General features: G+C 38.8%; 1 protein-coding gene across 2 annotated transcripts in view; it reads right to left on the bottom strand.

Annotated features, from left to right (window-relative positions):
• Positions 1-26,815, bottom strand: part of Rcd-1 (Required for cell differentiation 1) — a 97,923-nt gene that overhangs the window by 9,559 nt on the left and 61,549 nt on the right. Inside the window, exons 6-7 of one of the 2 annotated variants that reach the window (XM_070105009.1) lie at positions 13,577-13,704; positions 9,899-13,020 (exon numbers count right to left, since the gene is read on the bottom strand). In XM_070105009.1, coding sequence (XP_069961110.1) covers positions 12,876-13,020; positions 13,577-13,704 — 273 coding nt within the window. In that variant the 3' untranslated portion in view covers positions 9,899-12,875. Of the gene's footprint in view, positions 1-9,898; positions 13,021-13,576; positions 13,705-26,815 lie in introns of those variants that run through there. The other variant, XM_070104944.1, reaches the window with a different exon arrangement.

Consider the following 26,815-nt stretch of genomic DNA (forward strand, 5'->3'; position numbering starts at 1 on the left):
CATCAACCGAATCTTTCAGTGGGCTGCAGAAAACAATATGAAGTTCAACGATGAGAAATTTCAATTACTCAGATATGGTAAACACGAGGAAATTAAATCTTCATCAGAGTACAAAACAAATTCTGGCCACAAAATAGAGCGAAACACCAACGTCAAAGACCTGGGAGTGATCATGTCGGAGGATCTCACCTTCAAGGACCATAACATTGTATCAATCGCATCTGCTAGAAAAATGACAGGATGGATAATGAGAACCTTCAAAACTAGGGAGGCCAAGCCCATGATGACACTCTTCAGGTCACTTGTTCTATCTAGGCTGGAATATTGCTGCACACTAACAGCACCTTTCAAGGCAGGTGAAATTGCTGACCTAGAAAATGTACAGAGAACCTTCACGGCGCGCATAACGGAGATAAAACACCTCAATTACTGGGAGCGCTTGAGGTTCCTAAAACTGTATTCCCTGGAATGCAGGCGGGAGAGATACATGATTATATACACCTGGAAAATCCTAGAGGGACTAGTACCGAACTTGCACACGAAAATCACTCACTATGAAAGGAAAAGACTTGGCAGACGATGCAACATCCCCCCAATGAAAAGCAGGGGTGTCACTAGCACGTTAAGAGACCATACAATAAGTGTCAGGCTCCCGAGACTGTTCAACTGCCTCTCAGCATACATAAGGGAGATTACCAACAGACCCCTGGCAGTCTTCAAGCTGGCACTGGACAAGCACCTAAAGTCGATTCCTGACCAGCCGGGCTGTGGCTCGTACGTTGGTTTGCGTGCAGCCAGCAGCAACAGCCTGGTTGATCAGGCTCTGATCCACCAGGAGGCCTGGTCACAGACCGGGCCACGGGGGCGTTGACCCCCAGAACTCTCTCCAGGTTACCTGTACTGTTACAGTAGAGTATAACAAAATACAGCAGTTATTGCTTCGTCCCTGTTTTCCACTTTCATGAGGTAGAGGCATCATGTAAAAACAAGAAAAAAATAATAGACAGCACATGACACCTACTCTTTCATACTACCTTCGCCACTCAGCAGTATCATGGGAAGTTAATACAGAACCATCACACTCTAGAAAATTTTCTCAGCAGAATTCCAGTCGTTTTGCAAACTAGGAATAAAAGTATTTAAAAGGTACATTATTTTATCAGAGAGTAAGCATTTTAATACTATAATACAAGTCAAGACCCAAATAAAAACAGAATGTTGGAAGTTCTCTGTAAGACCAATGCCATAGGTAGTTCTTTAACCCTTTGACTGTTTTCGACGTATAAATACGTCTTATGAGCCAATGTTTCTGACGTATATATACTCAATAATTCTAGCGGCTTCAAATCAAGCGGGAGAAAGCTGGTAGGCCCACATGTGAGAGAATGGGTCTGTGTGGTCAGTGTGCACCACATAAAAAAAATCCTGCAGCACACACTGCGTAATGAGAAAAAAAAAACTCTGATCGTTTTTTTGGAATAAAACGCCGACTTTGAGGTGTATTTTTGTATAGTATTTATTGTTGTATTTGCGTTTTCATGGTCTTAGGTGATAAAATGGAAAACATATTACAGAAATCGAGATGATTTTCATTACTTTGACGATGAAAACGACCTTGAAACTGAGCTCAAAGTAGCGGAAATGTTTGATTTTTACCAATGTTCAGGAGTAAATAAATCACACCACACGTCCAATACACGTCAACTGGGGAGTCTAATATGCTTTCACTAGTGCACTGATATTATTTATACCATTTTTACAATAATGCAGTAGTCTGCATAACAGTAAATTTTGTATTTTTTTGTATGAATAAAAAATCAAAATAGAAAGCAATAATAATATAAGAGGGGCCTAGAGATGTGACTAATGAACAGAGCATATGTTATTTTAGTACCACGAATGTCTACCTTGTTTATTCTGGACCCTATTTTGAAATTGGCATCTTTTTTAGTTTGCGTGAAATTGGCCAAATTGCCAATTTCTGACCACCATATTGGGTAGTCCAAATTAGTAAATGGGAGGTTTCTTGTACTCAGCTGATAGATAAAATGGAGTTCTAAAGAAATAGCTATGAGTTTGGTCAACTGGAACAATGGAATTGGCTGAAAATAGGGCTCAAAGTCGGCGAAATCGCCGATACGCATATGTCGCTGAGACCGCTAAATTCGCGGGAGCATAATTCCATGAGTTTTCGATCAAATTTCGAACTTTTGGTGTCATTACCATCGGGAAAAGATTCTCTATCATTTCATAAGAAAAAATAATTTTTTTTTTTCAAAAATTGAGCGACATAGAATGACAGTTTCAGAGAGGGACCTGAAACAGTCAAAGGGTTAAGGCCTGAAAATCAAAAAAACCTTGAAATATAGTAAGAGTTTCTTCCACATAATAGAGAGGACAACAAAAGCATGGAGCTCTATTCTAGTGAAGCTGTTTTGCAAGTACAGTGGTACCTCGGGTTACGAACTTAATTCATTAAGGAAGGCTGTTCTAGTGAAGATACTGAACAAATTTGTTCCCATAAGGTATAATGTAAATTAGATTAATCCATTTCAGACCCCCAAAAATACACTTACAAAAACACTTACATAAATACACTTGCATAATTGTTCGAGTTTTGAGCTGTTCATATCCCAAGGTACCACTGTACAATAAACTCTGATTATAAGAAATGAGAGTTCCACCAAAACTCGTCTTACTGAGCTGCTTAGCACACAGTAGGGCCCCGCTTTACAGCGTTCCGCTAATACCGACATTTCAAATTATGACCAAAACTCGCTATACGGCTCCCCCCCCACCTGACTTTCTAATACGGTCACCGCGCCCCACCAGGTTTGTTTACCTTCTCCGTGAGCTCCGTAAGCACCACGTCTCTCCATTATGTCTGGAAACTCCAAAATTTCAAGTGTTTTTAAAAGTTATTTCATATTTTATGTATACGCTGATAATTATACTTATGTATACCTGTACCTAAATAAACTTACACACTGTGCTGGCATGCAGGTACACATTAAAATCACCAAGAGAGTCTTATGTCTCGAGATGCCATATTAGTAATGATAATAATGATACAGTAGACCATCATTTAGCACAATTTGGGTATAGCACGATTGAAGAATTGCCGCACAATTTTATGTGACATGTCGTATGATGAATTTAACATGGTTTAGTTTGCGGGAAGGAAAAAAAAGTTCTCTTTTCCTCAAGCGGCCGCCTTGTTGTGGATCAGCGGGGGAGACCTCCTGCCGTCCCCAGCCATGCCCCGACACCACCCCACCATCCCAGCATTCGTACTTCATACGTGTCCGGTCCAACTTCTCTGCTACAAGCTTGTGATTGTGAATTGTGTTTTGATCTTTTAATTGGTATATCTTGTATCTGTCAAGCAATCATGACACCCACAAGGCATACCAGTGTTGCTCAAAGTGGCAAGAAAAGTTGTAAGCATTTAATTAAGTCTTAGAATTAACAAAGGAAAAAGAGATATTAGACAAGACATCCTGTTGCCATAATGAAGTGTTACTTTGCACACATAAAAAGAGGTAAACATAAGTTTGTGTGACTGACTTACTGAATGACTGACTTATTGAATGACTGACTGACTGAATGAATGACTGACCGAATGACTGACTGACTGACTGAATGAATGAATGAATGAATGAATGAATGAATGAATGAATGAATGATTTGACTGACTTACTGAATGACTTGACTGACTTAATGAATGACTTGACTGACTTACTGAATCACTTGACTGACAGAATGACTTCAAGTTAGACACTCCAGTATAACTATCAACTTCAGTACCAGAACCTCTACCATCCACCTCAGACCAGTAGGGTCACAACATAACTCTCCACTATCTTCACAATCATCCACAAACACCAGCACCCACAATTTAAGGTAAGAAATATTTTTATTTCTGTTACATTTGTAGTCTTAAGCAGTAAAAACAACATAATACATCATAACAATTAACTACAATTACATATTCACTTTTATTTTTGTAAGCTGTGGGAGGCCTAAAAAAAAGTTGTTTGGCTTTTTTGGGACTCTCAGGAATGTAATCCTATTTTTCCCATAAGTTCTTCAGTTCATCTGACATGGTTTTACCTTACACGGTGTTTTCAGGAACGTAACTACCATGTTAACCCTTTGAGGGTCGACAGGCCCTCTCCGAAACTCGTTCTCAGGGTCGGCCAAATTTCAAAAAAAAAAAATTATTTTTTCTTATGAAAAAATAGAGTTTTTTTTTCTAAACATTATAGGATAAACAAAAAAAAATTTACCATCAATACTTACGGAGATATGGATGCATGAAGTTTGCAGAAAATGAGCCGCGTATGGCAACAGCGGCGACTGCCGCTCACCCGGTAAACTTTAGTTTACTTGTATTTGAAGGTTTGTTGTTTTTTTCTCTATTTTATTTTTTCACATAACTTATGTGGCCTATGAGACCAAAGTAAGGTGCAATGTACATATATACACTCGTTGTATACAACACAATAAGCACACAAACATAATTATCAATATATTGTTTACAAAACTTGTTTACAAAAACAAACAATACAAAATATTGTTTATTATTATTGTTCTATAATATATATACCAATATACAGTCACTGAACATATTCCTATTAGTTCTGCAGCTTGTGGAACTCTGAAACATGGTGTCATACACAATGGTGTTTTATCTTTCTCCCTCATTCTATCTCTTTCAATCTCTCTCTTTCTATCTGTCTGTCTATCTCTGTCTCACAGGTACACATAAATACAAGTATACATAGTATAAATTACCTAGGATAACCCAAGAAATCCAGACAAAGTGCTATACTCTGCTTGAAGATGTGAGTAAAAGTGATGACACAGTCTTGTGGCTCTCTGAGACAGAGAGCTAGACGGATAGACAGATAGACAGGGAGCTTGACAGACAGACAAATAGACAGACAGAAATGTTAGTGTACCAGTACCAGTGTACTAGTGTTCCACCCTCCTCCTCCTCTTCTTCCTCTTCCTCCTCTTCCCCCTACTCTTCCTCCTCTTCCCCCTACTCTTCCTCCTCTTCCCCCTACTCTTCCTCATACTCTTCCTCTTCCTCCTACTCTTCCTCTTCCTCCTCCTCCTCTTCTTCCTCTTCCTCCTACTCTTCCTCTTCCTCCTACTCTTCCTCCTCCTCCTCCTCCTCTTCTTCCTCTTCCCCCTAATCTTCCTCCTACTATTCCTCTTCCTCCTCCTCTTCCTCTTATTCCTCTTCCTCCTACTCTTCCTCTTCCTCCTCCTCCTCTTCCTCCTCCTCCTCTTCTTCCTCTTCCCCCTACTCTTCCTCCTTCTCCTTCTCCTCCACAGTGTAAATTACCAGGAGCCGGCAGCTGTCAAAATGACATATTGTCTCATTACTCACTCCCCCCTCCCGCCTGTCAAAACAATGGGGTCGGATGCTGCTTCCCTTCCTCCATTCTATCTAATTATCTTTCTCCCTCATTCTATCTGTCTTTTTATCTCTGTCTCACAGGTACACATAAATACAAGTATACATAGTATAAATTACCTAGGATAACCCAAGAAACCCAGACAAAGTGCTATACTCTGCTTGAAGATGTGAGTAAAAGTGATGACACAGTCTTGTGGCTCTCTGAGACAGAGAGCTAGACGGATAGACAGGGAGCTTGACAGACAGGCAAATAGACAGACAGAAATGTTAGTATACCAGCAAAAACAAAGGGAGGGAGATGTTTATCTCATCTTTTGGCATCAGCTCTACCCTCATTTACCCTCATCAAACGTCAGCACTTACCAGATGTTATCTCCCCTTATCTTGTTACTGTCATGGGTGAACATTTATTATTACCTATTATTATTATTATGTATTATTATTATGTATTATTATTATTATGTATTATTATTATTATTATGTATTATTGTTATCATTACGTATTCTTCTTCTTCCTCCTCCTCCTCTTCTTCTTCCTCCACCTCCTCCTCCTCTTCTTCTTCCTCCTCCTCCTCCTCCTCCTCCTCTTCTTCTTCCTCCTCCTCCTCCTCCTCCTCCTCCTCCTCTGCCTCCTCCTCCTCTTGCCTCCTCCTCCTCTTGCCTCCTCCTCCTCTTGCCTCCTCCTCCTCTTGCCTCCTCCTCCTCTGCCTCCTCCTCCTCTGCCTCCTCCTCCTCCTCCATTCTTGGAACAAGTTTGAAGAGCTTGTAGTTCATAATCACTATCACTATCATCACCAATGCTCACATCTGAGTCTGGGATTTTGGAAAATAGGAGTTTCCTCTTTGATTCTGGTACAACTGAACGTGAACAAGATGGCCCAGCACCAGAGGTGGAAGGCTGTGGGTTGTCTGGGTTTTCCTCACTATTACCCATATTATGGTCATTAGTTTCGGTCAAAACCTCACCAGAACCTTGAAACTCATCTTCACTGTCACTTCCATCTGTATTAGAACTGTCACTGGGGAACAAAAGTGTCCCAATTTGCCGAGGAGTGAGGAACTTCTTACCACAGGGCATGGTGGAAATTGTGTACTATGATGGCATTCCCACAATGCACCACTGGGTCCCAGATTTTTTTCCTACTGCGCACACCCACCACACAGACCCATTCTCTCACATCTAGGCTTATCAGCCTTTTCCTGCGAGATTTGAGGCCGCTAGAATTTATGCGTACTAGTACGACAAAAACCCCTACGCGTAAGACGTACTAGTACGACCAAAACCCTCAAAGGGTTAAATGACGGTCTACTGTACTCGATAATAATCACAGAGTCTCATTAAATGTGGTATATTGCATTAATATACACATTTTCATTAATTCATCTATGATATTTTTTTTCAAAATTATATAATAAACATGATACATAACATATAAAGGTGATAAATGCACCCCACAGTAGAATAAATAAACATAAATATGAGATGTGGAAGTCAGACGACTTGTACAAGTGATGCCATATTAGTAATAATAATAACAATACTCAATAATAATCACCAAGTCTCATTAACCCTTTGGGGGTTTCGGACGTACTAGTACGTCTTACGACCCAGGGTTTTTGACGTACTAGTACGCCTAAATTCTAGCGCCCTCAAATCTAGTGAGAGAAAGCTGGTAGGCCTACATATGTAAGAATGGATCTATGTGGTCAGTGTGCGCAGTATAAAAAAAAATCCTTCAGCACACAGTGCATAATGAGAAAAAAAAAACTGACGTGTTTTGGATTAAAACAGCAACTTTGCACTGTATTTTCGTATGGTATTTATTGTTGTATTCTAGTTTTCTTGGTCTCATTTTATAGAATGGAAGACATATTACAGAAATTGAGATGATTGTGATTGGTTTTACAATGAAAAGTACCTTGAAATTGAGCTCAAAGTAGCAGAAATGTTCAATTTTTACCAAAGTTCAAAAGTAAACAAATCATGCCAAGAGTCCAATACACATCAACTGGTGAGTCTAACATTCTTTCACAAGTGCGCTGATATTATTTGTAACATTTCTACACTAATGCAGTAGTCTGCATAACAGTAAATCTTATTTTTTTGTAAGAATAAAAATTCAAAGTGGAAAGCCAAAGAAATATAAGAGGGGCCTGGGGATGTGACTAACGAACAGAGAACTTGTTAGTTTAGTGCCAGGAATATCTTTCTTGTTTATTCTGGACCCTATTCGGAAATTGGCATCTTTTGAAATTTGTGTGAAATTGGCAAAATCGCTAAATTCTGACCACTTTATTCGATAGTTGAAATCGGTAAATGGGTGGTTTCTTGTACTCATTCGATAGAAAAAATAGAGTTTTAGCGAAATAGTTATGATTTTTGTCGACTAGTACACAGGAATTGACCGAAAATAGGGCTCAAAGTGGGCAAAATCGCCAATGCATAAACATCGTCGAGACCGCTAACTTCGCAAGAGCATAATTCCCTAAGTTTTTCATCAAATTTCATACTTTTGGTGTCATTATGACCGGGAAAAGATTCTCTATCTTTTCACAAGAAAAAATAATTTTTTTTTTAAATTTGGCCGGCCCTGAGAACAAGTCTCTGAGAGGACCTGCCGACCCCCCAAAGGATTAAATGTCGTATATTACATTAATATACACATTTTCGTTAATCCATCTATGATATTTTTTCAAAATTATATAATAAACACGATACATAACATATAAATATAAATACACCCCACAGTAAAATAAATAAACACAAATATGAGATGTTATAGCCAGACGCCTTGTACAAGTGACGGCAAGAATAACGTTTTCTCTAGTCCAATGTAAGAGAAAATGCGTTACTGGGGTAACTGTAGAAAATTATTCCTTTCATATGCCTTCACTCAGTGTCATTTCTTCTAAAAATGGTGTTATATGAGAATAGGAGTGTTCCTCTTTATTTAGCTTACCGTATCAACGTAGAGACAACTTGTACACAATGTAACTTGTAAACAAACCAGACATGTTTGCCTGCTTTGTTTACAAAACTTGCGTTCGCCTGGTTTGTTTACATAACTCCACGCCTGTCCTCTCTCATGTACTCATTCTCTCTCTCTCATTTATTCGTTTTATCTCGTTTACTCACCTCTGACCCTACATTAATACTACAAATACCTTAAGGTAAGTAATGAGTGAACTATATGTGTATTTTACTTTTTTATTGCTTTTTAATGCCAAGTTCTATTGCTAACTTAGTATATGTTAGTGTAAATTTGTTATCTAGTATTTCTATTCATTTATAAGTGGAAAAAAAGGGTGTTTCACTTTACGAGGATTTCCATTTTATGGCGGTAGCCTCGAACCTAATCTGCCATATAAGTGGCGCCGTACTGTATTATTATTATTATTATATCATCAATCAAAATTTTCCCATTAACTTCCATTACATAATACAAGTGTTTCCTCGTCAAGCATTTCTGTGTTGTATTTAGTGGTTGCCTACCCAACTATGTTTTTTGCTAATCCTCGGGTACTTCCCTTTCTTTCATGAATGCATTAAACTAATATGCTACCCACCCAAAACTACATACAGTAGGCCCGCACTTATTCGGCAGGTTTGGTTCCAGGCTACTGCCGGAAACCAGACTTCGCCGGAAAACAGAACTCCATTTTTTCCATTTATAAATGCATATAAATGCCAGATAACAAGTTTACACTAACATATATTAACTCAGCAATAGAACTAGGCATTAAAATGTAAAATACACACACAGTACACTCATTATTTACCTCAAAATATTTGTAGTCTTAATGTAGGGCAAAAGGTGAGTAGTATTTACTTTAAGAAGTCAGGTGTAGTAGCCCTCCTAACCACCCAACCCACACATACTATCCTACGATGCTTAAAGCTCCCTAGAGCGAAAAAATGCATATACAGTACATGCATTACTTACCTTAAATTATTGTAAACGAAATAATGATGAAAATATTAGTACAGTTATTGTGTTGAATACAACAGTACCATATGGTACCATTGTACCATATGGTACCATTGTACTATATGGTACTATATGGTACTGTTGTATTCAACACAGTAACCATACTAATATTTTCATCAACAAGTTTTGTAAGCAATATAATGATAAATTAGTGCTGCTATTGTGTTGAATACAATGTGTACAATTATACATAATACAAAATATTGGTCTCACAGGCCATAAAAGTTACTGGAAAAAAATATTAGAAAAGAAAAGAAAAAACTAACAAAAAACATGAAATAAAATAATGCGACTTTACGGAAGTCACGGATGTTGCCGCCGCCCGGTCATTGGGGGTCAACTTCGTGCCTCTATATCTCGGTAACTACTGATCAAAAAATAAAAAGTTTGTTTTATTACCTACAGAAAATTAATATCTTTAATTCTGTAAAAAAAATTATTTTTTTTTTTTTTAAATTCTTGGACCCTGGTGCATCCTCTGAGATTTGTCCTCTGGACCCTGAAAGGGTTAAGCAACAAAAACATTATCATTTTTATTTTTGTAAGATCTGAATGTCTAAAAAAAATGTTCGGTTTTTTGGAGGGTCTCAGGAATGTAGCCTCATTTTTCTCGTAAGTTCTTTAGTTTATATAACACGACATTTTCAGGAACGTAACTACAGTGTAATATAAGGGTCTATTGTATATAAATTGTGTACAACAAAGGGCCCAACACTGACCCCTGTGGAACACCACTCGGGACGTGCCCCCACTCTGATTTCTCCCCACTGATGTAAACTCTCTGCTGCCTATCTCTCAACCACGCCTCTACCCAGGAAAAAAATTTCTCCTATTCTGTGTGCCTTAATTTTCCTCAATAGCCTCTGATGTGGAACTCTATCAAAAGCCTTATTTACTGAAGTCCATACACACAAATCATATTCATTACCACGAACTGCCTCCTCAAATACCTTGGTGAAAAAAGTTAGTAAATTTGTAAGGTATGAAGACCCCTTTGTAAAACTGTGCTGAGATTCATTAATCAATTTATGCCTTTCAAGATGGCTACAAATTGCCTCAGCAATTATCGATTCCATAAATTTTCCCACTATGGAGGTAAGGCTTATTGTTCTATAGTTTGAAGCTAAGGACCTGTCTCCTGCTTTGTAAATAGGTATTACATTTGCCATTTTCCACTTGTCTGGCACCAAGCCAGTTTGTAGTGATATGCTGAAAAGACTAGCCAAAGGTTTGCTAAGTTCCTCTTTACATTCCTTTAAAACCCTTGCAAACAGCTCATCAGGGCCTGTGGACTTGTTTGGTTTAATTTCTCTGTCTGTCTGGGGACCATGTCATTAGTTACCCTTGTCTTGCATAGTTTATCATCATCCTGTTCTACATAATTTATTATTTCTAGAATTTCGCTAGTATTTTCCTCAGTAAAAACTGAGAGGAAATAAGAGTTTAAAATTTCAAACATTTCCTCTTATTCCCTTATTTATTTCTCTAACTCAATATACTAATTTCTTAGCTGCCCATACCCTCTTTTGATACACCTATATATACCTCTCTTTTGACCAATGAGATGTTTTAATCTACTGTTTATCCATTTGGGATTTTGGTTGATCTAATTTCCCTACTTGGAACATAAATTGTCTGGGCAGCTAGAACTATGCTCTGAAAAATGTCATACTCGTAAACAACACCACCTACCTGACCCATAGTCAAATCATTCCAATTTAGCCCACCCAGGTAATTTCTCAGTCCAATGAAATCAGCCAAGCAGAAGTCTGGGATAGAGACTTGATTGCAGTTATTTGGGTACTTCCATATGTTGAAACTAAGTGATTTGTGATCGCTTTCCTCAGGCTCATCATTAACCTCAAGATTATTTATTAATGATTCCTTGTTGACAAGAACCAAGTCCAGCAGATTGTTTCCTCTAGTTGGTTCTGTCACAAACCGTTTTAAAAAGCAATCCTTCTATTAATATGTCAGGCAACTGTTCTTCTGGTGTTGTTTCTCTTCTTTGTCTCTTTTCACCACTAACACCTTGTTCTGGCTCACTGGTTCTTTGTCTCACTAAAAACCTGTCCAGTGAGGTTAGTTGTAGGCTCCATTTGAACACTTGTCTAAACTGAGATATTACACTGTATTGCGACCCCTGAATGGGTCACAATGTATATAATGTATATTACCTGTTCATATAATTTTATATTGCTTATATTTGCGATATTAGCTAAATCGTAAATATATCGCTTTATATTATTATTTGACTTAGTTATATTATTAGATAGGATGTAACATTTATATATTACTCAGTGCTCATAGTTCGAGTGTTAAGTAGCTGACAGCATTGTCTAACTAATGTATTATCGTTTCGCTCGTTACGCTGCTGGCTTCTGTGTTGCTGGGCAGCAGCAGTCCACTGAGAGTCACGTGATCAAGGTGGGGTGATCACACCTCGCCTAGAGTAGTCTGCCTGGGCTGCGCTGTCTATGGTCTGTTTTGACGTTCTTCTAACAAGACGTGCCTCTAGCTTTCCTTTGCTGGCCCTTGTTGGAAGATCGTCTCTGTCGCTTTCTTGTTGTTGGTTCTGTGTAACTCTGTTCACAGAACATAGTCTAGACTTAGTGATTTTCGACACTGTACTGAGGTTGTGTGTCTCTTAGACACTCTGAGAAACTCAGGTCCTGAGCTGTAGCTTCCGACCTAATTTGTACTGGTATCTGTGCACTGTCACAGTCGGGGATTTTATAATGCTGAACTTAGATTCAGTAGTATGGGAGTTTTGTGACTTTTGTGGAGGATCTGCAGATGGTCCCTACTTAGTGTCGTTATGTTATCTCCTTGTTCCTGATTCTGTGTCGCTGTTGCTTGTTATACTGTATTGTTGTTCGGCTTACCAGTCGCTTTATTGTTCAAACAAGCTGCTCTGATTGCCAGGTTGGTCAAGAAGTTAGTTTATGTGAGGACTTTGTCAGTCACTGGTTAAGTCTAGTCGAGTCTTGAGACATAGCGAACTACTTAGAGCACTTACACACATACACACAAACTTACTTGTATATATTTGTATTATGTTATTAAATGCTAACAATGTACCAGACGGTACTTAAAAGCCATAAAGATGTGATATGTGCCTTCAGCACAATACTACTGTACACGAGAGAAGTGTAGGAACTTGTATCCTATATTATATTCAATTGATTACTTTAATATACGCCTAGACGACTTTATTGATATTAATAAACTTATTAAATTTTAATTTCTTTAGTTAGTAGCCTACCAGTTGTAATCCTGAAGCACTATTGAATCTTACTAAATTCTAATGGATAATTGGACCAGGATATTGATTACTTGTTACAAAAACCCAGTAACAGGCTGGATGCTAGAAGGGCAGTCCTTTCTAGTATTCACTGGAGATCTCTATGCTTATTAGATATCACATTTTTTGTAACACACTGTCATTGTACATGTTAGAGATGAATGGCCACTGCTTTGTCTGGATAGTATTTTTCAGCAAACTCCTGCACTTCATGCCATTTAGCACACATTTCCTTGACAAGTGCAATTGGCACATCATCCCTTCCCTCCTCTTCCTCTGATGACAGCTCCTCCGTTCTGTAAACGCGAAAACTTGTCCGTTGACAACCAAGAGAACATATGAAAGCCAGGACATTTTTTTCTCGAACACCTCATTTGAAAACTGATTTATTCGACAGGTACATATTGCAATCGACAATTGAGGTGTGACTGTACATACATATTTTTAAGTACATAAAATATACACCAGTTTATTAGGCACACCTGTTTGTTAATAGAAATATCTAATCAGCCAATCACATGGCATCACCTGAATGCCTAAAAGCATACAGACATGGCCAAGAGGTTCAGCTGTTGTTGAGATCTAACATCAGAATAGGAAAGAAATGTGATGCAGAGGATATAAAAATACTGCGTGTGCATACTGTTATACAGGAAATAGCTGATTCCCATCTATTTAAATGGTTGCAATAAACAGCTGGAAGTGAAACTAAGAGATAGTACTCTATGCACCAGCAACACTGCAAAGGTTTAAAATATTTATGATAACTTGAAGGAAGAATACCACAAGCAAGGCTCTATTCCAGCAACTACAAATAAATAATCATACAATAACAAATTTATGCATACAAACCTTGGGTTATCTGACAGCCTTAGGTAGCAGCGTATGACATGTTTAAGAAGTCGTGCAGATTGTTCCTTGGCCAAAGCAATAACCATTTTGCCCAAGATCATTGCTACGTGTGAAAATCGCTCATAGGTCTGAGGGAGAGGAAAGTTCAAATAAAAGAAACTGTCAAATATTTTTTTTTGTATAAAAATTGTCACTTCTGATTAAAACAGAAATACAGAAGGACCTCCATATTCATGAGGGTTGGGGGATCAAGAATTTCGCGTATCTTGAAAATTTGCGAATGTTTGGTGCTCAAATATGACATAGGGAAATACAATAATACTGTACTGCATTGTTCACGACTGTTTTGATGCACAAATATTTTTATTTATTTTATTATCACACTGGCCGATTCCCACCAAGGCAGGGTGGCCCGAAAAAGAAAAACTTTCACCATCATTCACTCCATCACTGTCTTGCCAGAAGGGTGCTTTACACTACAGTTTTTAAACTGCAACATTAACACCCCTCCTTCAGAGTGCAGGCACTGTACTTCCCATCTCCAGGACTCAAGTCCGGCCTGCCGGTTTCCCTGAACCCCTTCATAAATGTTACTTTGCTCACACTCCAACAGCACGTCAAGTATTAAAAACCATTTGTCTCCATTCACTCCTATCAAACACGCTCACGCATGCCTGCTGGAAGTCCAAGCCCCTCACACACAAAACCTCCTTTACCCCCTCCCTCCAACCTTTCCTAGGCCGACCCCTACCCCGCCTTCCTTCCACTACAGACTGATACACTCTTGAAGTCACTCTGTTTCGCTCCATTCTCTCTACATGTCCGAACCACCTCAACAACCCTTCCTCAGCCCTCTAGACAACAGTTTTGGTAATCCCGCACCTCCTCCTAACTTCCAAACTACGAATTCTCTGCATTATATTCACACCACACATTGCCCTCAGACATGACATCTCCACTGCCTCCAGCCTTCTCCTCGCTGCAACATTCATCACCCACGCTTCACACCCATATAAGAGCGTTGGTAAAACTATACTCTCATACATTCCCCTCTTTGCCTCCAAGGACAAAGTTCTTTGTCTCCACAGACTCCTAAGTGCACCACTCACTCTTTTTCCCTCATCAATTCTATGATTCACCTCATCTTTCATAGACCCATCCGCTGACACGTCCACTCCCAAATATCTGAATACGTTCACCTCCTCCATACTCTCTCCCTCCAATCTGATATTCAATCTTTCATCACAAATATATTGTAGGGAAATATAATAACAGCATTTACTTAGCCTAACAATACTGCTTCCTTAACCCTTTCAGGGTCCAGAGGCCAAATCTTAGAGTGGCAGCCAGAGTTCAAGAATTTAAAAAAAAAAAATTTGTTATTTTTTCTTATAAAATGGTCAACCAAATTATTAGTTACTTCGCTAGTATTACTGCTATTTTATCGATTGAGCACCAGAAATTGCCTGTTTCAACTACCCAATAAAGTGATCGAAAATTGGTAATTTGGCCAATTTAACACAAAGTTCAAAATATTCCAATATCAAAATGGTGTCCAGAATAAACAATGCAGGCATTCCTAGCACTAAATTAACATTTCCTCTGTTCATTAGTTATGCTGTCAGGCTTTACAAATGAATTCCATTTTGATGTTTTATTCACATAATGAGCTTTTATTCACACCAAAAAACAGAAGATTTACTGTTATGCAATGTTGCAATGATTGTATAAATAATATCAGCACATTCGTGAACATATATCAGACCCACCATCTGACGCATATTAGGCTCATGACGACATTTGTTTACTCTTGAACACCGGCAAAAATCGAGTTTAGTTTCAAGCCATTTTCAGTACTAAACCCAATCAAAATCATCTCTATTTCTGTAACATATATTCCATTCTATCAAATGAGACCAAGAAATCGTGAATTCAACTGTAAAAAACATACAAAAAAACACTGCAAAGTCGCCGTTTTAATCCAAAATTAGTCGCAGTTTTTTCTATTATGCACTGCATGCTGCAGGATTTGTTTTATGTGGTGCACACTTACCACACAGATGTGTTCTCTCATATCTAGGCCCAAATTTACTGCTCACAGGTTATCTGAGTGAGCTGAGCTCATGGCGTAGATCTACGGTTTGGACCCCGAAAGGGTCAACCTACTGAACCACGAACAATCATAAAACACGAAAGCACTGTGCTTTCGTTTACATTAAATAATTTTCCAATGGCAGAATTGCAATTTCACCTTCTCCTCCAGATAAAAGATAAGATTTCTTCAGATTTTTAACTCCGGAGGGTTAGCCACCCAGGATAACCCAAGAAAGTCAGTGAATCAACGAGAACTGTCTAACTTATTTCCATTGGGGTCCTCAATCTTGTCCCCCAGGATGCGACCCGCATCAGTCGACTTACACCCAGGTACCTATTTGCTGCTAGGTGAACAGGACAACAGGTGTAAGGAAACGTGTCAAAATGTTTCCACCCGCCGGGAATCGAACCCGGGCCCTCCGTGTGTGAAGTGAAAGCTTTAGCCACCAGGCCAATGGGCCACCTACCCAAATTCATGACTTTCTTTGAGCGCTTAGGGGTTGGCTCATCAATAGCTGTTACTGCTTGTTTGGGGGTCATACTTGCACCATCACACAAACACATGTGCATGGTAGGACACGAACAGTAACTGGATACGACCAATGCAAACAGCAACTGGACAATGACTGAGTGAGTAACAGACTGGCGGGCTGCCAGTTGAGGGAGTAAGAGTGATGGTAGTAGGGACGTGGCGAGAAGCATTTTCCCATACTTTTTTCCCACATTTGTTTGGTAAATATGATTGGGCGGCTGGGCATTTGTGAATGTTCGAACCATGTGAAAGTGAAAATTGCTAAAGTGGAGGACTAGCTGTATATCTGAATGTGAACACGTTAGAGGAGACTGCTACCTATTGTTTACAATTATTTTTAACACACCAGCCATCTCCCACCAAGGCAGGGTGACCTGAAAAAGAAGAAACACTTTTACCATCATTCACACTATCATTGTCTTGCCAGAGTTGCACCAATACTACAGTTCGAATGCTACACCCAACTGCAAATATCCCCTACCCCTCTTTCAGAGTGCAGGTATTGTACTTCCCACCTCCAGGACTCAAGTCTGGGTAACCAATCTCCCTGAATCCCTTCACAAATGTTACCTTGCTCACAATCCAACAGCTCATCAAGTCCCAAAAATCACTTGCCTCCACTCACTCCTATCTAACATGCTCTCACACGCCTGCTGAATGTCTAAGCCCCTCGCACCTCTCTAACCTTTCCCAGGGGACACCCCTATCCCGCCTTCCTTCCACTACACTATACTCAATGTAGTCATCTTATTTTGCTCCATCCTCTTTAACCCTTAAACTGTCCAAACGTAGATCTACATTTTTTTACATAGTTTCTTATGGAGAAAATCAAGGTCGGAGCACTACACGCACGAATGTAGATCTACGTTTGGACAGTTTAAGGGTTAAATGTCCAAACCACCACAACAACCCCTCTTCAACCCTCAAGATAATACTTTTAGATAATGTTTTTTTTTTTTTTTTTTTTTTTTTTTTTTTGGGTCACCATACCTCAGTGGGAGATGGCCAGCATGTTAAAAAAGATATATGAGCTCAGTTTTAAACTCTCTTGGTAATACCATGTACAGTAAGCAGAAATTTAGCACTTCAGTTGTTTCAATATTCTATCATTTTCAACAGAAAAAGACAAGAAATTACAAAAGTTATTCATGTACTTCCATGGCCAAGGACACCTTCTGAACAAGTACATCTTTCTCAGGACATGATGAATAAAACATGTGCAACACTTGGGTACTTTTATTGCTAAAACACCACCTCTCACTTCTGGTATAGATTATGTGGTGCCATCCACATGTCTCTTCTCCAAGAATGATCAGTGCTAAGGGAATGAACACCTTCAATCAAGGCTGAAGGACTAATACTTCAAAATTACCTCTCAACTTCTATCAATGCTGAGGGACTGAGCACCTGATAATCACCACCTTTTCAACTGTCTCTAGTATATTAATCAACTCTGTATTCAAATAAAAAAGTCTGCTGCAGTAATAAAGATATCCAAGTGATGCATATGCATCTTAGTTATCCACTTGTCAGTATTATATACAGTGTTATTAATATATTGATTTTTCAGAACATGTACAGTAAGTATTTACAAGATTCTGCCCTTATTACCAATACCTCATATACTCAACCTGGTTTCACCAACACTACAACTCAGCAACCTGCCAACAGACCCACCTTTCCCTAATAAATCTTGATACTTGAAGATGTCTCCCGCTATTACTGGGAGTTGCATTCCTAGAAAAAGCCAGTATAAGCAGAACTGATGTAAATGGTTTATTTACAGCAATAAAAAAAAAGCTACATTCTCAGCTACACGCTAAGTCCTCCCTTTAGACGAAGATTTTGTACTAAGTTTTCAAGTGTGCACCAACAGCAATTTTACAACTTTTGCACATAGGCAACTATGAAACAAAAAATACATACTGCATTAAAAAATCTGATTTTCTAACCAAAACTTCCAAATTTCCCTAGTATGAGTTGATGTAGATCATACAGGCAGGCTGCTATACAGTGGTACCTCAATATTCGAACTTAATCTTTTCCAGGAGGATGTTTGAATAGTGAGTTGTAAGAATATTGAATCAATTTTTCCCATAGGAAATAATGTAAATTGAATTAATCTATTCCAGATCCCCCAAAAATACCAATTATAAAATATTTTAAGTCAAAATATTTCTTATTTAAACCTGTATAATAATATTTGCATGCAAAAATCATATATGAAAACTGTAAAAACAATAAATACATGAAATAAATGAAAATTTAACTTTACCTTTACTGAGGAGTACTGATGGCCTAAGAGGAAGGTACCTTTGATATACCTTTGAGAGATGGAGAGATGTTATTGTTTGGAAAGGGTGTCACTTTCCATAAAAACATCAGGTCACTGCCTATCTGGTGCTTTTTCTCTTTTCTGTCTCTGGAGGATATTAAAATAGTTTTTCCAAAATTCCCTAAGGGTAAGCTCTGTTTCAGAGGTTACTTCAAAGCATCTTTTAAACAGTGCTTTTATGTAAAGTTTCTTAAAATTGGAAATTACCTGCTGTTCCATGGGTTGGATAAGAGGAGTGGTGTTAGGGGTCAAGAACTTCGCTTTAATAAAGCTGTGTTCATCCATCAAATTTTCCTCCAAGCCTGGAGTGTAAGTAGGATCATGGTCTATTACCAGAAGTGGCCTTAATGTTAAGTTTTTTTCTGCAAGGTACTGCTTCACACTTGAGACAAACACTTCATGTATCCACTCAGTGAAGAACTGCCTTGTTACCCAAGCTTTACTATTAGCCCTCCACATTACTCTGAGTTTACTTTTCATCACACTCCTTTTCTTAAACACCCTTGGATTTTCAGAATGGTAGACTAGCAATGGTTTAATTTTGCAGTTCCCACTAGCATTATCACACAACAAGAGTGTTAGCCTGTCCTTCATAGGCTTGTGTCCTGGTAATGATTTTTCTTCTTGTGTGATGTAGGTTCTCTTAGGCATTCTTTTCCAAAAGAGGCCAGTTTCATCACAATTAAAAACTTGGTAAAGAATAAAACCTTCAAAGTCTACATTGATTTTTAAATTCCTTAACCCCTTGGCTGTTGCAACCCCAAATCCTGAGGTGTCTCCTGGTGTCGCAAAATTTCCAAAAAAAAAAAAAATTATTTTTTCTTGTGAAATGATAGAGAATCTTTTCCCGATTGTAATGATACCAAAAGAACAAAATTTGATGGAAAACTGATGGAATTATGCTCTCACGAAGTTAGCAACCTCAGCAATATTTACGAATCAGCGATTCGCCCACTTTGAGCCCTATTTTCGACTAATTCCATTGTTCCAGTTGACCAAACTCATAGCTATTTCTTTAGAACTCCATTTTTTCTATCGACTGAGTACAAGAAACTGCCCATTTACCGATTTCAACTACCCAATAGCATGGTCAAAAATTTGCAATTTAGCCAATTTCACAAAAATTAAAAAATATCACAATTTCAAAATAGGGTCCAGAATGAACAATGCAGACATTCTTGGCTCTAAACATAACATTTTCTTTGTTCACCAGTCACGTCTCCAGGCCCCTGTGATATTACTCTTGCTTTCTATTTTGAATTTTTATTCAAACAAAAAATAGAAGATTTACTGTTATGCAGACTACTGCAATATTGTAATAATTGTATGAATAATGTTAACCCATTCATGACTGCATATTAGAATGGTTACTTGGACATTTATTGGAAAATGACATCATTTGTTTACTTTTGAACATCGGCAAAAATAAAACATTTCCCCTACTTTGAGCTCCATTTCTTTTCATAGTAAAACCAATGAAAATCACCTCTATTTCTATAATATGTTTTCCATTCTATCAAATGAGACCAAGAAAACAAGAATAGAACCATAAATACTATATGAAAATAGACCACAAAGTCGGCATTTTAATTAAAAAAATGGTCGGAGTTTTTTTTTTTTCTCATCATGCACTGCGTGCTGCAGGATTTTTTTTATATGGTGCACACTGATCACACAGACCCATTCTCTCACATGTGGGCCTACCAGCTTTCTGCTGCTTGATTTGAAGCCGCTAGAATTTATGAGTATATATATTGAAAGAATTAAGAGTAAGACGGAGAATAGGATAGCAGATGAACAAGGAGGCTTTAGGAAAGGTAGGGGGTGTGTGGACCAGGTGTTTACAGTGAAACACATAAGTGAACAGTATTTAGATAAGGCTAAAGAGGTCTTTGTGACATTTATGGATTTGGAAAAGGCATATGACAGGGTGGATAGGGGGGCTATGTGGCAGATGTTGCAGGTGTATGGTGTAGGAGGTAGGTTACTGAAAGCAGTGAAGAGTTTTTACGAGGATAGTGAGGCTCAAGTTAGAGTATGTAGGAAAGAGGGAAATTATTTCCCAGTAAAAGTAGGCCTTAGACAAGGCTGTGTAATGTCACCGTGGTTGTTCAATATATTTATAGATGGGGTTGTAAGAGAAGTAAATGCGAGGGTCTTGGCAAGAGGCGTGGAGTTAAAAGATAAAGAATCACACATAAGTGGGGGTTGTCACAGTTGCTCTTTGCTGATGACACTGTGCTCTTGGGAGATTCTGAAGAGAAGTTGCAGAGATTGGTGGATGAATTTGGTAGGGTATGCAAAAGAAGAAAATTAAATGTGAATACAGGAAAGAGTAAGGTTATGAGGATAACAAAAAGATTAGGTGATGAAAGATTGGATATCAGATTGGAGGGAGAGAGTATGGAGGAGGTGAATGTATTCAGATATTTGGGAGTGGAGGTGTCAGCGGATGGGTCTATGAAAGATGAGGTAAATCATAGAATTGATGAGGGGAAAAGGGTGAGTGGTGCACTTAGGAGTCTGTGGAGACAAAGAACTTTGTCCTTGGAGGCAAAGAGGGGAATGTATGAGAGTATAGTTTTACCAACGCTCTTATATGGGTGTGAAGCATGGGTGATGAATGTTGCAGCGAGGAGAAGGCTGGAGGCAGTGGAGATGTCATGTCTGAGGGCAATGTGTGGTGTGAATATAATGCAGAGAATTCGTAGTTTGGAAGTTAGGAGGAGGTGCGGGATTACCAAAACTGTTGTCCAGAGGGCTGAGGAAGGGTTGTTGAGGTGGTTCAGACATGTAGAGAGAATGGAGCAAAACAGAATGACTTCAAGAGTGTATCAGTCTGTAGTGTAAGGAAGGTGGGGTAGGGGTCGGCCTAGGAAAGGTTGGAGAGAGGGGGTAAAGGAGGTTTTGTGTGCGAGGGGCTTGGACTTCCAGCAGGCATGCGTGAGCATGTTTGATAGGAGTGAATGGAGACAAATGGTTTTTAATACTTGACGTGCTGTTGGAGTGTGAGCGAAGTAACATTTATGAAGGGGTTCAGGGAAACCGGCAGGCCGGACTTGAGTCCTGGAGATGAGAAGTACAGTGCCTGCACTCTGAAGGAGGGGTGTTAATGTTGCAGTTTAAAAACTGTAGTGTAAAGCACCCTTCTGGCAAGACAGTGATGGAGCGAATGATGGTGAAAGTTTTTCTTTTTCAGGCCACCCTGCCTTGGTGGGAATCGGCCAGTGTGATAAAAAAAAAAAAATATGTATAATAATAATAGTATAATAATACAATACAATAATAATAATAGAATACCGGTGAACAAAAAAAAATAATAATTTATGTACTACATATAATAATTTTAATAATAGATGGCTTCAAAAGGCCGTCACTACATGGCAGTGTTTACCACAACAAAGAGGGAGCGGTTGTGGCTGCCTCCACCTATTACATAATGACATATTTTATTCATTCTAGAGTATATATCATGTTTCTATGTTATTTATATTGTTTGTTACGTCATGTTAGATGAACTGTGATAGATAAATAAGCCATATAGATGATATTAGCGAAATTATTCGCGAAGTATTCTGCACGGTCTCCAGACAAACTCTCGTCCACTGCCGACACTGCCCATACCACTACATGGAAGACATTTTTTTATTTTAGAGTATATATCAGGTTTCTATGTTATTTAGATTGTTTATTATATCATATTAGATGAATTGAGATAGATAAATAAGCCGTAGAGTTGATATTAGCGAAATTATTGAAGTACAGAATTCCACTGGAACGGATTAATTATATTTCAATTAATTTAAATGAGGAAAATTTACTCTGCAAACGAGCAAATCCAGTTGCGAGCAAGGTCATGGAATGGATTAAACTCGCAAGGCAGAGGTTCCACTGGCCAGTTGGACACATATTGGACAGTGACATCATTTGCTTACTCTTGAACATCTGTAAAAATCAAACATTTCCGCTAATTTGAGCTCAATTTCAAAGTGCTTTTCATCATGTTACTAATGAAAATCATCTCTATTTCTGTGATATATCTTCCATTCTATCAAATGAGACCAAGAAAACGAGAATACAACCATTACTACCATACGAAAATACACCTCAAAGTCAGCAGTTTTTTCTCATTATACACTTGCGTGCTGCTGGATTTTTTTATACTGCACACACTGACCATGCAGACCCAGTCTCTTACACATAGGTCTACCAGCTTTCTCCTGCTAGATTTGAAGCCGCTAGAATTTTGGCGTAATACTACGGCACCAACATTGGCTTGCAAGCCGTAGTACGTACTATGTCACTGACAGTGAAAGAGTTAAAAGAAAGGTCAGCTGACATAATTATACCCAGGTCTTTTACATATTCCTTTCGTTCTATTTAATGACCCTCTTAGAGTTTTGTATATAGTGTTCCTTTTGAGTTCTTCATTCTTTCCATGCCTAAGCAGGTGGAACTTATCACCATTGAACATCATGTTGTTCTCCACTGCCCACTGGAAAACTCTGCTTATGTCTTCCTGTAATTTTTCAGTATCCTCTACCATGGTGACTTTCATGCTTATTCTAGTGTCATCTGCAAATAATGATACAAAAGTGTGACAGGTGTTTTTGTCTATGTCTGCTATGAGGATGATAAACAGCAGAGGTGCCAGCACAGTGCCTTGGGGCACTGAGCTTTTTACCTCATTGATGCTGGATCTTGCTCTGTTTACTACTACTTTTTGTGTTCTGAGTGTTAGGAACCTGAAAATCCATCTGCCTACCTTCCCCATAATGCCCAGGGCCCTTATTTTGTGTGTTATCACTTCATGATCGCATTTGTCAAATGCCTTTCCAAAATCTGTGTAAATCATATCTGCATTTTGGTCATTTTCCAATGCCTCCATAAATCTGCCATAATGGTTCAGCAGCTGTGACAGGCATGACTGTCCTGCTCTAAAACCATGATGGTTCAGGTTATGCTGGTTCATGAAATTTGTAATCTGCCGTCTCATCACTCTTTCGAAGATTTTTATGCGAGGGTTACTGGTCTGTGATTTTTACGTGAGGGTTACTGGTCTGTAACTTTTAGCTAGTGCTCTACTACCTCCCTTATGTAAAGGAGCTATGTCTGCACTCTTTAAGGCCTCCGGTATTTCACCTAAATCTAAGCTCTTTCTCCAAAGAATACTGAGGGCTCGTGCTAGTGGTACTTTGCACTTCTTTATAAATAGGGCATTCCATGAATCTGGTCCAGGTGCTGAGCGAGTGGGCAAGTTATCCATTTCTTTTTATAAATCTATGGGATCTGTACTAATGTCAGTTAGTTGGTTTCTCTTTCACACTCACTTGGCAGGACAGAAGTACCTCCCTGGGCGGTTGCTGTCTACCAACCTACTACCTATAGAACATAAGGATTGAAAAGTAAAGCTTGTGTGAAGCTCATTAGACCTTGTGAACCAAGCGATTCACAAGGTCTACTGATTGCTCATGCTGAATCATGCACAATATATTTTTCAATTCCAATTTTTAATCCTGATACAATGGGTGCTTCTGCTCCTGAAGCCTGGCCCATGGTCAGGCTTCAGGAGCAGAAAAACTCTCGGAACTCAAAGGTTTTATCAAAGGCAATGTATATTGGGTAGAGACCCTTAACCAAACATCATTTTTTTTTTTTGGGGGGGGGGGTGTATGGAGAGGTGAAGGGGCTACTTGTTTGGTAGAATATATTATAGAGTATTTTCATATCATACATAAGTACTGTATCAAAAACTGAGAAAAAATAAAAGGGATAGAAAAATTAAAAATCTTTCTCAGAAAATTATAATTTCAGAATCAACATTTGTTGACTAAATTGAACAACACATATACAAGTCTCCTACACAAAATGACAGAGAACCAACTGCAGAGGAAATGCTGGAGAATCTCAATTCCCACCTAGGACAGAGGCAGATACAGTGGAATCTCTACTTGCGAGTTTAATCCGTTCCGTGACCTTGCTTGCATCTGGATTTGCTCGTTTGCAGAGTCAATTTTCCTCACTTATATTAACTGAAATGGAATTAATCCATTCCAGTAGATTTCTGTAGTTCAATAATTTCCCTAATATCAACTCTATGGCTTATTTATCTATCACAATTCATCTAACATGAGATATTAAACAATATAAATAACATAGAAACCTGATATATACCTTAAAATGAATAAAATATGTCATTATGTGACAAGTGGAGGCAGCCATAACCACTCCTGCATTGTTTTGGTATTCACTAGTAACAGCCTTTTGAAGCCGTCTATTATTTTTTTTTTATTTTTATTATCACACTGGCCGATTCCCACCAAGGCAGGGTGGCCCGAAAAAGAAAAACTTTCACCATCATTCACTCCATCACTGTCTTGCCAGAAGGGTGCTTTACACTACAGTTTTTAAACTGCAACATTAACACCCCTCCTTCAGAGTGCAGGCACTGTACTTCCCATCTCCAGGACTCAAGTCCGTCCTGCCAGTTTCCCTGAACCCCTTCATAAATGTTACTTTGCTCACACTCCAACAGCACGTCAAGTATTAAAAACCATTTGTCTCCATTCACTCCTATCAAACAAGCTCACTTATGTCTGCTGGAAGTCCAAGCCCCTCGCACACAAAACCTCCTTTATCCCCTCCCTCCAACCTTTCCTAGGCCGACCCCTACCCCGCCTTCCTTCCACTACAGACTGATACACTCTTGAAGTCACTCTGTTTCGCTCCATTCTCTCTACATGTCCGAACCACCTCAACAACCCTTCCTCAGCCGTCTGGACAACAGTTTTGGTAATCCCACACCTCCTCCTAACTTCCAAACTACGAATTCTCTGCATTATATTCACACCACACATTGCCCTCAGACATGACATCTCCACTGCCTCCAGCCTTCTCCTCACTGCAACATTCATCACCCATGCTTCACACCCATATAAGAGCATTGGTAAAACTACTCTCTAATACTCTCATACATTCCCCTCTTTGCCTCCAAGGACAAAGTTCTTTGTCTCCACAGACTCCTAAGTGCACCACTCACCCTTTTACCCTCATCAATTCTATGATTCACCTCATCTTTCATAGACCCATCCGCTGACACGTCCACTCCCAAATATCTGAATACATTCACCTCCTCCATACTCTCTCCCTCCAATCTGATATCCAATCTTTCATCACCTTATCTTTTTGTTATCCTCACAACCTTACTCTTTCCTGTATTCACTTTCAATTTTCTTCTTTTGCACACCCTACCAAATTCATCCACCAATCTCTGCAACTTCTCTTCAGAATCTCCCAAGAGCACGGTGTCATCAGCAAAGAGCAACTGTGACAACTCCCACTTTATGTGTGATTCTTTATCTTTTAACTCCACGCCTCTTGCCAAGACCCTCGCATTTACTTCTCTTACAACCCCATCTATAAATATATTAAACAACCACGGTGACATCACACACCCCTGTCTAAGGCCTACTTTTACTGGGAAATAATTTCCCTCTTTCCTACATACTCTAACTTGAGCCTCACTATCCTCGTAAAAGCTCTTCACTGCTTTCAGTAACCTACCTCCTACACCATACACCTGCACCATTATTATAATCATTATAGTATACCCTAGGTAGTAGGATGGCATACAGTAACCACCCAGGGAGGTACTACCGTCCTTCCAAGTGAGTGTAAAATGAAAGCCTGTAATTGTTTTACATGATGGTAGGATTGCTAGTGTCCTTTTATCTGTCTCATAAACATACAAGATTTCAGGTACGTCTTGCTACTACTACTTACACTTAGGTCACACTACAAATACATGTACAAGCATATATACATATATACATGCCCCTCTGGGTTTTCTGCTGTTTTCTTTCTAGTTCTTGTTCTTGTTTATTTCCTCTTATCTCCATGGGAAAGTGGAACAGAATTCTTCCTCCGTAAGCCATGCATGTTGTAAGGGGCGACTAAAATGCCAGGGGCAAGGGGCTAGTAACCCTTTCTCTTGTATAAATTACTAAATTTAAAAAGAGAAACTTTCATTTTTCTTTTTGGGCCACCCTGCCTTGGTGGGATACAGTCAGTTTGTTGAATAAAAAAAAATTATAGTATACATTATTATTATACTTTTTTTTTTTAACAAGTCAGCCGTCTCCCACCGAGGCAGGGTGACCCAAAAAGAAAGAAAATCCGCAAAAAGAAAATACTTTCATCGTCATTCAACACTTGCACCTCACTCACACATAATAACTGTTTTTGCAGAGGTGCTCAGAATACAACAGTTTAGAAGTAT

The sequence above is a fragment of the Cherax quadricarinatus genome, chromosome 1 (assembly GCF_038502225.1).
Source record: "Cherax quadricarinatus isolate ZL_2023a chromosome 1, ASM3850222v1, whole genome shotgun sequence".
NCBI classification, from domain to species: domain Eukaryota; kingdom Metazoa; phylum Arthropoda; class Malacostraca; order Decapoda; family Parastacidae; genus Cherax; species Cherax quadricarinatus.